Source organism: Cherax quadricarinatus, chromosome 1 (assembly GCF_038502225.1).
Source record: "Cherax quadricarinatus isolate ZL_2023a chromosome 1, ASM3850222v1, whole genome shotgun sequence".
In the NCBI taxonomy this organism is placed as follows: domain Eukaryota; kingdom Metazoa; phylum Arthropoda; class Malacostraca; order Decapoda; family Parastacidae; genus Cherax; species Cherax quadricarinatus.
This window is the reverse complement of record NC_091292.1, coordinates 70,053,385-70,065,480: the sequence shown is the minus strand read 5'-3', so window position 1 is coordinate 70,065,480 and position 12,096 is coordinate 70,053,385. Positions and strand designations below refer to the sequence as shown.

The window sequence follows — 12,096 nt, the reverse complement described above, 5'->3', positions numbered from 1 at the left end:
GAGATGTACAATACATGACACTTACCTTTATTGAAGATCTGGTGATGATTGATGGGATGGGAGGAGGGGAGAGTGTGGATGGTGTTAGTGTTTAGAAGGGGAATCCCCTTCCATTAGGACTTGAGGTGTCAAGTCCTTTTCCGGGGTTACTTCCCTTCTTCTTTTAATGCCACTAGGACCAGCTTGAGAGTCACTGGACCTCTTTCGCACAATATATCTGTCCATAGAGGCCTGTACCTCTCGTTCCTTTATGACTTTCCTAAAGTGGTTCACAACATTGTTAGTGTAATAGTCACCAGCACGGCTTGCAATAGCTGTGTCGGTGATTTTCATCAAAAAAGGTTTGCACTTCAAGCCACACTGCACACATTTCCTTAATCTTTGAAGTAGGCAACTTCTTCAATTTCTCTCTCCCCTCTTGCTGTTGAAGATGATCTAGCAGCTCATCAGTGGTTAGTTCGTCATTGTCCTCCTCCACCAACTCTTCCACATCCTCCCCACTAACCTCACCAATATGAACACTAGTTCCAGGCATTTTTTCCTGTTCACGTGGGTGTTAGTCAACTGTTGTGGGTCGCATCCTAGGGGACAAGATTAAGGACCCCAATGGAAATAAGTTAGACAGTCCTCGATGATGCACTGACTTTTTTGGGTTATCCTGGGTGGCTAATCCTCTGGGGTTAATCGTTTCTCGGTAATTGTTTCATGTTAAGCCATACCAACAACACACTCTCCACATCTTCAAGTAATAGAGCTAATGGTGGTGCAGCAACAGCAACAGCTGACTGTGGTGCAGCAACAGCTGACCATGGTGCAGCAGCAGCTGTGGTACAGCAGCAGCTGACTGTAGTGCAGCAACAGCTGACCGAGGTGCAGCAGCAGCTGACTGTGGTGCAGTAGCAGCTGTGGTGCAGCAACAGCTGACTGGTCCAGCAACAGCTGATGGTGGTGCAGCAGCAACTGACTGTGGTACGGTAGCATTTCTCACCCTTTTTACCACAGGGTTGGCACTAGAAGCTTTCTTGGGGCCCATGGTCACTTATTTTGCAGGTGAAATCACTAAAAACGCTGTGGTAATATGAAATGTTCCGATTGTATGCTTGGATGTGACCGCGGAGGCTGACTTGTAAACACTGCCACCCACGGAACAAGTGAGGCTGGCTCAGGCCACACGTGGATGTGTCTCGGATGAATCGCGTTGAGCGAGTTTTTTAGCGCTAGGCAAGGCAAAATATTTGTGTTAAAATGTATCGCTAGGCGGGTTTAACATTATGCGATGCTATCGTTAGGCGAGAGTCCACTGTACTATCGAAATACTATTGTACCACAGTCAGCTGCTGCTGCACCATGGTCAGCTGTATTACTCAAAGATGTGGAGAGTCTGTTGTTGGTATGGCTTATGGAGAATACCGAGAAACAATTAACCCCAGAGGGTTAGCCACCCAGGATAACTCAAGAAAGTCAGTGTGTCATCGAGGACTGTCTAACTTATTTCCATTGGGGTCCTTAATCTTGTCTCCCAGGATGCGACCCACACCAGTCGACTAACACCCAGGTGAACAGGAAAAAATGCCTGGAACTAGTGCTCATATTGGTGAATTTAAGGTCAGCGAAGGTTGGTTTGAGAGATTTAAGAATCACAGTGGCATACATAGTGTGATAAGGCCTGTTCTGGAAGAAAATGCCAAACAGGACCTACATTACTCAGGAGGAAAAGGCACTCCCAGGACACACTGTCTCATCACTCATCACCACATTTTCAATAAAAGTCATTTATTCTTCATTTAGTACACTAGTACATGCACAATATATATTATATATATTGTGCATGTATCCTTCTTTTTGTGTGTAGGAAATTGTATATTTCATGTGGTAAAAAAATTTTTTTTTTTCATACTTTTGGGTGTCTTCAACGGATTAATTTGATTTCCATTATTTCTTATGGGGAAAATTGATTCAACTAAAGATAATTTTGTCTTACGATGTGCTCTCTGGAATGAATTAATATCGTAAGTTCGGGTCCACCATATTTCCCATAAGAAATAATGTAAATACAATTAACCCTTTGACTGTCGAGGTCGTATATATTCGTCTTACGAGGTACCGTGTTTGACGTATATATACTCATAAATTCTAGCGGCTTCAAATCAAGCAGGAGAAAGCTGGTAGACTCACATGTGAGAGAATGGTCTGTGTGGTCAGTGTGCACCACATAAAAAAAATCCTGGAGCATGCAGTGCATAATGAGAAAAAAAAAACTCAGATCGTTTTTTTTAATTAAAATGCACACTTTGTGGTCTATTTTCGTATAGTATTTGTGGTTGTATTATCATTTTCTTGGTCTCATTGATAGAATGGAAAACATATTATAGAAATAGAGGTGATTTTGATTGATTTTACTCTAAAAAGAACCTGGAAATGGAGCTCAAAGTAGGGGAAATGTTTGATTTTTGCCGATGTTCAAAAGTAAACAAACGATGTCATTATCCAATAAATGTCCAACTAGCCATTCTGATATGCAGTCATGAATGGGTTGATGTTATTTATACAATTATTTCAGTATTGCAGTAGTCTGCATAACAGGAAATCTTCTATTTTTTGTTTGAATAAAAATTCAAAACAGAAAGCAAGAGTAATATCAGAGGGGCTTGGAGACATGACTGATTAACAGAGAAAATGTTATTTTAGAGCCAGGAATGTCTGCATTGTTCAATCTGGACTGTATTTTGAAATTGTCATATTTTTTAATTTTCGTGAAATTGGCCAAATTGCAAATTTTTGACCATGTTATTGGGTGGTTGAAATCAGTAAATGGGCAGTTTCTTGTACTCAATCGATAGAAAAAATGGAGTTCTAAAGAAATAGCTATGTGTTTGTTCGGCTGGAACAATGGAATTAGCCAAAAATAGGGGTCAAAGTGGGCGAAATCACCAATTTGTAAATATCGCCGAGGTTGCTAACTTCGTGAGAGCGTAATTCCATCAGTTTTCCATCAAATTTCGTGCTTTTGGTGTCATTACAATCGGGAAAAGATTCTCTATCATTTCATAAAAAAAAAACAATTTTTTTTTTAAATTTTGCGACACCAGGAGACACTTCAGGATTGGGGGTTGCGACAGTCAAGGGGTTAATCCATTCCACTCAAAAATATTATCAAAAAATAAATTTTTTAAATATTTAACTTTAGTGTTGCAGCTCTTCAGTGGTTAGCTCTTCCCTGTGGTTATCCACCAACTTTTCCACATTCATTACTTACCTTAAAATATTTGTAGTCTTAATGTAGTGCAAGAGGTGAGTAATACGTTTTTGTAGGAAGTCACTGTGTTTGACGTTTTTGAGTTATTCTAGGTTGTCTGCACATATGCTGCTATGTATGATAATCTCTGTAACTGTATTTGTGTATACCTGAATAAATTTGCTAAGTAGCCAGTAGATGTAGGTAGCCAGTAGAGGTAGGTAGCTGGTAGAGGTAGGTAGCCTGGGCTACATACATGCACCTATGTACCTATATAGCTACACGATATTTAATGTGGCCCTGAGCCATATTATTACCATCAATATACCTTGTTCACTGAATTTAATCATTTCTAACAACTACTTTTAGATGCCATCATAAACAAAGGGAGAAGTAATGAATAATTCATGACGAGAATTGTAAACAAAAGCCAAATGCAGAGTCATACATTTTTCTCTAGTGCTCGACCAGAGAAAAAGAACGTAATGTTTTCCCTCCACCGACTACCATTTTTCGATGGCATATAAACATTGCATGTTTATACCATGCTATGTAACGTGTTTCTTACATAATTTTGAAGAAAATATCATAGATGGATTAATGAAAATGTCTATATTAATATAAAAGAAGACATTTAATGTGCCCAAGAGTGAGCCACGAACATATGAGCGGCCCAGGCGGACTCGTCTGTTACGTATGATTTCTGGACCAATGTCTGATATTACCTGGAGTTTACCTGGAGAGAGTTCCGGGGGTAAACGCCCCCGCGGCCCGGTCTGTGACCAGTTTAGAAGCATACACATATAAAGATACACAACATATCCCTCCAAACTACCAATATCCCAAACCCCTCCTTTAGAGTGCAGGCATTGTACTTCCCATTTCCAGGACTCAAGTCCGACTATATGAAAATAACCGGTTTCCCTGATATCTGGAGCAAAATTTCACAGAAAAAAGGTTCTAAAACCGAATCGTCTGATAACTGGGGGGTGCGAAAATCGGGGTTCCACTGTACTTCCACACCAATCCCAGACTGTAGTGAGGCACCTCGTCCCTTGTTTGGTTCTCGTATAAATCCAGAGAAGAGGTAACCTCCATTTCAACACTGTGTTTTTCCAGAAACTTTAATTAAGGTGGGTGGAGTACTGATAGTGGTGGGTGGAACAGTCATGGTGGTTGGTAGAGTAATGATGGTAGTGGGTAGAGTAGTGATAGTGGTGGGTGGAGTAGTGATGGTGGTGGGTGGAGTACTGATAGTGGTGGGTGGAGAAGTGATGGTGATGGGTGGAGTACTGATAGTTGTGGGTGGAGTAGTGATGGTGGTGGATGGAGTAGTGATGGTGGTGGGTGGAGTAGTGAGGGTGGTGGGTGCAGTAGAGATGGTGGTGGGTGGAGTAGTGAAGGTGGTGGGTGGAATATACAATATTTCTTATTTGTAAATACATTTTTGTCAGTGGAACGCCTTCCATCTGAACAGAAGAAACTAATGGAAAAATAAATAAATAAAGAAATGACTAGGAAAAATAAGAATAATGATTTTTGAGGATTTTACTTAAAATTTAAATATAATAAAAAAAAAATCTTATGGACGGAGTCAATAAGTCAACGAACAGAGGGAAAAGAACTATGTACAACCTCGGCTCAGCCAATCTGAGAAGTGGTTTTCAGAGCCTGAAATATGAACGACTTTAAACTTATAGGGCTGAATAGCCAGAGCCCATCTCAAGAGTCTGCTATTTGACCCTTTAAAGTTTTCCAAGTACATCAGTGGCTTGTGATCTGTTTCAAGCACAAAGGGTTTACCGTATAGGTAGTATTTAAATCTACTTATACCCCATACTAACGCATAACATTCTTTCTCCACAGTGGAATATCTTTCTTCTCTGGGCAGAAGCTTCTTACTGGCGAAAGATACTGGGAAAGGTGTCTCCTCATAATATTGAAGTAGTACAGCCCCGAGTCCAGAATGGGAGGCATCTGTTCGGAGACAAAATATTTTATTAATATCTGGTAATTTTAGGACAGGGGGGTTTGAAAATATCCTCTTAATTTCTTCGAAGCTTTGCATGGCTTCCTCAGAACAACTAAGAGGTTCCTTGACACCCTTTTTCAAATAGTCTGTAAGAACTGAAGTTAAACTACTTAGATTTGGTACGAAACTTCTATAGAAGTTTACAGATCCAAGGAAACTTCTTAATAACTTTTTGGTAGCAGGGAACGTACTTTCTAAAACGGCTTTGGTCTTATTAGGAAGTGGTGAGAAGTTGTTGTCAGATATAATGAACCCAAGGTATTGTACCTTATGATAGCCAAGAAAGCACTTTTGTGGTTTAACTGTAAGTCCATGAGTTCTTAGTCTTTTCAAAACAAGCGATAGTGTATTTAGATGGTCTTCCCAGACATTTGTCATGATATAAATATTATCAAAATACACTGATACATTCTTTAGATCAGAAAGAACTATTCTCATAAGCCTAATATACGTGGCACATGCGGTAACCAAGCCGAAAGGCATTGTGCGATATTGCATTAGACCTCTATGAGTAGGGAAAGCAGTGTATGGTTTCGAGTCTGGGTGTAATGGCACTTGATGGTATGCTTGTGAGATGTCTAATTCCGAGAAGAATTTGCAGTCATGGAATTTATACAAGTCATGATCAATTACTGGCATGGGTTCTGCATCCCATTTAGTTATAGTATTTAAATAACGAAAATCTTGTGCAAGTCGGTAAGAATTATCGGGTTTCTTAACCATAACAACTGGTGAACAGAAAGCTGACTTCGAAGGTTCTATGATGTTTAAGTTAAATAGTTTGTCAACCTCATTATCAAAAGTTTTCCGTAAGTGAACGGGAACAGGGTAGATTTTCCGCCTTACTGATTCATGATCCGACAATTCAATCTTGTGTACAATAGTGGTGGTAAGTCCTGGTACCTCTGTGAATACGTCAGAAAATGAATTTACTAAGGCACTTACTTGAGACTTTTGTTTATTTGACAAGTCGTTGTTAATGTTGACATTTGACTTCTTTGGTGAGGGATCATGCGTTAAGATATCCAGTAGTTCCTTCGATTCTGTAAAAGACTCGTCATCTATAATACAAACTCTACATTCGTACGAATCACCACTTGTAACCAAGCCGAAAGAAGTAGTATCTTCGTCAAAGGAATTTACGCAAAGATTAACTTCTCTTCGATGGTACCGTTTCAAAATATTGACGTGATACATTCTTTCTCTACCCTTGACATCCAAGATATAATCTACCTTATTGCAGACCTTCACTACTTTATACGGTCCGCGCCAGGTAATTAGCAATTTGTTGGATTTGTCAGGTAGGAGAACTAAAACTTCATCACCAACATTAAACGTACGCTTGGAGCTTTTATGGTCAAAATAGGTCTTGTACGTTTCCATAGACATCTCTAGGTTTTTACCGACCAAATCGGCGGTTTCTTCCAACCTTTCCCTTAGATCTAAAAGAAACTGATAGCTGTTTTGAACCTCAGGTTTGATATCTTTGGACCAAAGTTCATTCAAAATAGATAGTGGTCCATGAGCTTGTCTCCCATAAAGCAATTCAAAAGGGGAATAACCAAGGGAATCACTTGGAATCTCGCGCATTGCGAAAAGAGCACATGGTAAAAATCTATGCCAGTCCGTTGGTTTAAGAATACATAGTTTTTTTAATATTGAATTTAGGATGGCATGTTGTCGCTCCACTCTTCCGTTACACATCGGATGGTAAGGTGTCGTGAAAAGAGGTTTAACACCCATAACAAAAACCCATAACAAAAAAAAATTGAAGTTTTGGAAAGTTTCAGACATAATAGAGATGTGCTCACAGAGAATGTAAACATACTGGGTGGGGCACGGTGACCGTATTAGAAAGACAGGGGGAGCCATATAACGAGTTTTGGTCATAATTTGAAATGTCCGTATTAGCGGAACACTGTAAAGCGAACCACCATAAAGTCGGGCCCTGCTCTACATTTTTTTTTTTTTTTCAACAAGTCGGCCGTCTTCCACCGAGGCAGGGTGACCCAAAAAAGAAAGAAAATCCCCAAAAAGAAAATACTTTCATCATCATTCAACACTTTCACCACGCTCGCACATTATCACTGTTTTTGCAGAGGTGCTCAGAATACAACAGTTTAGAAACATACACATATAAAGATACACAACATATCCCTCCAAACTACCAATATCCCAAACCCCTCCTTTAGAGTGCAGGCATTGTACTTCCCATTTCCAGGACTCAAGTCCGACTATATGAAAATAACCAGTTTCCCTGAATCCCTTCACTAAATATTACCCTGCTCACACTCCAACAGATCGTCATGTCCCAAGTACCATTCGTCTCCATTCACTCCTATCTAACACGCTCACGCACGCTTGCTGGAAGTCCAAGCCCCTTGCCCACAAAACCTCCTTTACCCCCTCTCTCCAACCCTTTCGACGACGACCCCTACCCCGCCTTCCTTCCCCTATAGATTTATATGCTTTCCATGTCATTCTACTTTGATCCATTCTCTCTAAATGACCAAACCACCTCAACAACCCCTCTTCTGCCCTCCGACTAATACTTTTTATTAACTCCACACCTTTTCCTAATTTCCACACTCCGAATTTTCTGCATAATATTTACACCACACATTGCCCTTAACCCTTTGAGGGTTTTGGTCGTACTAGTACATCTTACGCGTAGGGGTTTTTGACGTACTAGTACTCATAAATTCTAGCGGCCTCAAATCTAGTGGGAGAAAGCTGGTAGGCCTTCATATGAAAGAATGGGTCTATGTGGTCAGTGTGCACAGTCTAAAAAAAATCCTGCAGCACACAGTGCATAATGAGAAAAAAAAAACTTTGACCATTTTTTTTTAATAAATCAGCGACTTTGCAGTGTATTTTCGTATGGTATTTATTGTTGTATTCTAGTTTTCTTGGTCTCATTTTATAGAATGGAAGACATATTACAGAAATTGAGATGATTTTGACTGGTTTTACAATGAAAGGTGCCTTGAAATTGAGCTCAAAGTAGCAGAAATGTTCGATTTTTACCAAACTTCAAAAGTAAACAAATCGTGCCAAGCGTGCAATACACGTCAACTGGTGAGTCTAATATTCTTTCACAAGTGCACCAATAATATTTATACCATTTTTTACACTAATGCAGTAGTCTGCATAACAGTAAATCTTATATTTTTTGTGAGAATAAAAATTCAAAGTGGAAAGCAAAAGAATATAAGAGGGGCCTTGAGACGTGACTAATGACTAGAGGAAATGTCATTTTAGTGCCAGGAATGTCTTTCTTGTTTATTCTGGACCCTATTCGGAAATTGGCATCTTTTGAAATTTGTGTGAAATTGGCAAAATTGCTAAATTCTGACCACTGTACTGGATAGTTGAGTTTATAAATGGGTGGTTTCTTGCACCCATTCGATAGAAAAAATGGAGTTCTAGCGAAATATTAATGTTTTTTGTCGACTAGTACAGTGAAATTGGCCGAAAATGGGGCTCAAAGTGGGCAAAATCGCCGATGCGTAAACATCGCCGAGACCGCTAACTTTGCGAGAGCATAATTCCGTAAGTTTTCTATCAAATTTCAAACTTTTGGTGTCTTTATGATCGGGAAAAGATTCTCTATCTTTTCATAAGAGAAAATAATTTTTTTTTTTTTAAATTTGGCCGACCCTGAGAACGAGTTTCGGAGAGGGCCAGTCGACCCTCAAAGGGTTAAACAGGACATCTCCACTGCCTCGAACCGTCTCCTCGCTGCTGCATTTACCACCCAAGCTTCATACCCATATAAGAGTGTTGGTACTACTATACTTTCATACATTCCCTTCTTTGCCTCCATAGATAACGTTTTTTGACTCCACATATACCTCAACGCACCACTCACCTTTTTTCCCTCATCAATTCTATGACTAACCTCATCCTTCATAAATCCATCCGCCGACACATCAACTCCCAAGTATCTAAAAACATTCACTTCTTCCATACTCCTCCTCCCCAATTTGATATCCAATTTTTCTTTATCTAAATCATTTGACACCCTCATCACCTTACTCTTTTCTATGTTCACTTTCAACTTTCTACCTTTACACACATTCCCAGACTCATCCACTAACCTTTGCAATTTTTCTTTAGAATCTCCCATAAGCACAGTATCATCAGCAAAAAGTAACTGTGTCAATTCCCATTTTGAATTTGATTCCCCAAAATTTAATCCCACCCCTCTCCCGAACACCCTAGCATTTACTTCCTTTACAACCCCATCTGTAAATATATTAAACAACCATGGTGACATTACACATCCCTGTCTAAGACCTACTTTTACCGGGAAGTAGTCTCCCTCTCTTCTACACACCCTAACCTGAGCCTCACTATCCTCATAAAAACTCTTTACAGCATTTAATAACTTACCACCTATTCCATATACTTGCAACATCTGCCACATTGTTCCTCTATCCACTCTATCATATGCCTTTTCTAAATCCATAAATGCAATAAAAACTTCCCTACCTTTATCTAAATACTGTTCACATATATGCTTCAATGTAAACACTTGATCTACACATCCCCTACCCACTCTGAAACCTCCTTGCTCATCCGCAATCCTACATTCTGTCTTACCTCTAATTCTTTCAATTATAACCCTACCGTACACTTTTCCTGGTATACTCAGTAAACTTATTCCTCTCTAATTTTTACAGTTTCTTTTGTCCCCTTTCCCTTTATATAAAGGGACTATACATGCTCTCCACCAATCCCTAAGTACCTTCCCCTCTTTCATACATTTATTGAACAAAAGTACCAACCACTCCAACACTATATCCCCCCCTGCTTTTAACATTTCTGTCATGATCCCATCAGTTCCAGCTGCTTTACCCCCTTTCTTTCTACATAATGCCTCACGTACCTCCCCCACACTTACATTCTGCTCTTCTTCACTCCTAAAAGATGGTATACCTCCCTGATCAGTGCATGAAATTACTGCCTCTCTTTCTTCCTTAACATTTAAAAGTTCCTCAAAATATTCTCGCTATCTACCTAATACCTCCATCTCCCCATCTACTAACTCCCCTACTCTGTTTTTAACTGACAAATCCATACTTTCCCTAGGCTTTCTTAACTTGTTTAACTCACTCCAAAATTTTTTCTTATTTTCATTAAAATTTCTTGACAGTGCCTCTCCCACTCTATCATCTGCTCTCCTTTTGCACTCTCTCACCACTCTCTTCACCTTTCTTTTACTCTCCATATACTCTGCTCTTCTTATAACACTTCTGCTTTGTAAAAACCTCTCATAAACTACCTTTTTCTCTTTTATCACACCCTTTGCTTCATCATTCCACCAATCACTCCTCTTTCCTCCTCCCCCCACCCTCCTATAACCACAAACTTCTGCCCCACATTCTAATACTGCATTTTTAAAACTATTCCAACCCTCTTCAACCCCCTCACTACTCATCTTTGCACTAGCCCACCTTTCTGCCAATAGTCGCTTATATCTCACCCGAACTTCCTCCTCCCTTAGTTTATACACTTTCACCTCCCTCTTACTTGTTGTTGCCACCTTCCTCTTTTCCCATCTACCTCTTACTCTAACTGTAGCTACAACCAAATAATGATCCGATATATATAATGCTCTACATACATACTAATATATTTTTATTCTGCAGGAGGAATGATGTCAGTTTTCCTGATGGGATGCTATGATGCTAGAATTGACAAATGGTGTACTGTTACCAAGGTAATAATTTATTATGACAATTTGTTTTTTAATGTTTTTTGATAGTTTTGTTATGAAAATTCACCTTTAAGATTATGTGATGCTGTACATGTTTTGGATGTAAATTAGTATTCATTACAAGAATATTTATAGAAACCATCTCCTCAAGGGAGGTTCCTTATGCCAGATATAGGTTCTTGATCCAAATAATTGGACCTTTATTCTCATTCCTTGGATCAAACCTGATTGCTTCTCTTTCCACTGAGACTGTATAACCACTTACAGGTTTAATACTTCACAATGATAATAATAATAATAATAATAATAATAATAATAATAATAATAATAATAATAATAATAATTTTAATGAAAATAAGAAAAAAATTTGGAGTGAGTTAAACAAGTTAAGAAAGCCTAGAGAACGAATGGATTGTCAGTTAAAAACAGAGTAGGGGAGTTAGTAGATGGGGAGATGGAGGTTTTGGGTAGATGGCGGGAATATTTTGAGGAACTTTTAAATGTCGACGAAGAAAGGGAAGCGGTAATTTCATGCACTGGCCAGGGAGGTATACCATGTTTTAGGAGCGAAGAAGGATAGGATGTGAGTGTGGGGGAGGTGCGTGAGGCATTACGTAGAATGAAAGGGGGTAAAGCAGCTGGAATTGATGGGATCATGACAGAAATGTTAAAAGCAGGGGAGGATACAGTGTTGGAGTGGTTGGTATTTTTGTTTAATAAATGTATGAAAGAGGGGAAGGTACCTAGGGATTGGCAGAGAGCATGTATAGTCCCTTTATATAAAGGGAAGGGGGACAAAAGAGATTGTAAAAATTATAGAGGAATAAGTTTACTGAGTATACCAGGAAAAGTGTATGGTAGGGTTATAATTGAAAGAATTAGAGGTAAGACAGAATGTAGGATTGCGGATGAGCAAGGAGGTTTCAGAGTGGGTAGGGGGAGTATAGATCAAGTGTTTACATTGAAGCATGTATGTGAACAGTATTTAGATTAAGGTAGGGAAGTTTTTATTGCATTTATGGATTTAGAAAAGGCACATGATAGAGTGGATGGGGAAGCAATGTGGCAGATGTTGCAAGTATATGGAATAGGTGGTAAGTTACTAAA

The 12,096-nt window shown here is 39.2% G+C and overlaps 1 protein-coding gene across 1 annotated transcript in view; it reads left to right on the top strand.

Moving 5' to 3' along the window:
* Positions 1-12,096, top strand: part of DNAlig3 (DNA ligase 3) — a gene marked incomplete in the record, with an annotated part of 346,401 nt that overhangs the window by 95,297 nt on the left and 239,008 nt on the right. Inside the window, 1 exon segment of the mRNA XM_070082655.1 lies at positions 10,922-10,992. Within this exon segment, the coding sequence (XP_069938756.1) occupies positions 10,922-10,992 (71 nt within the window).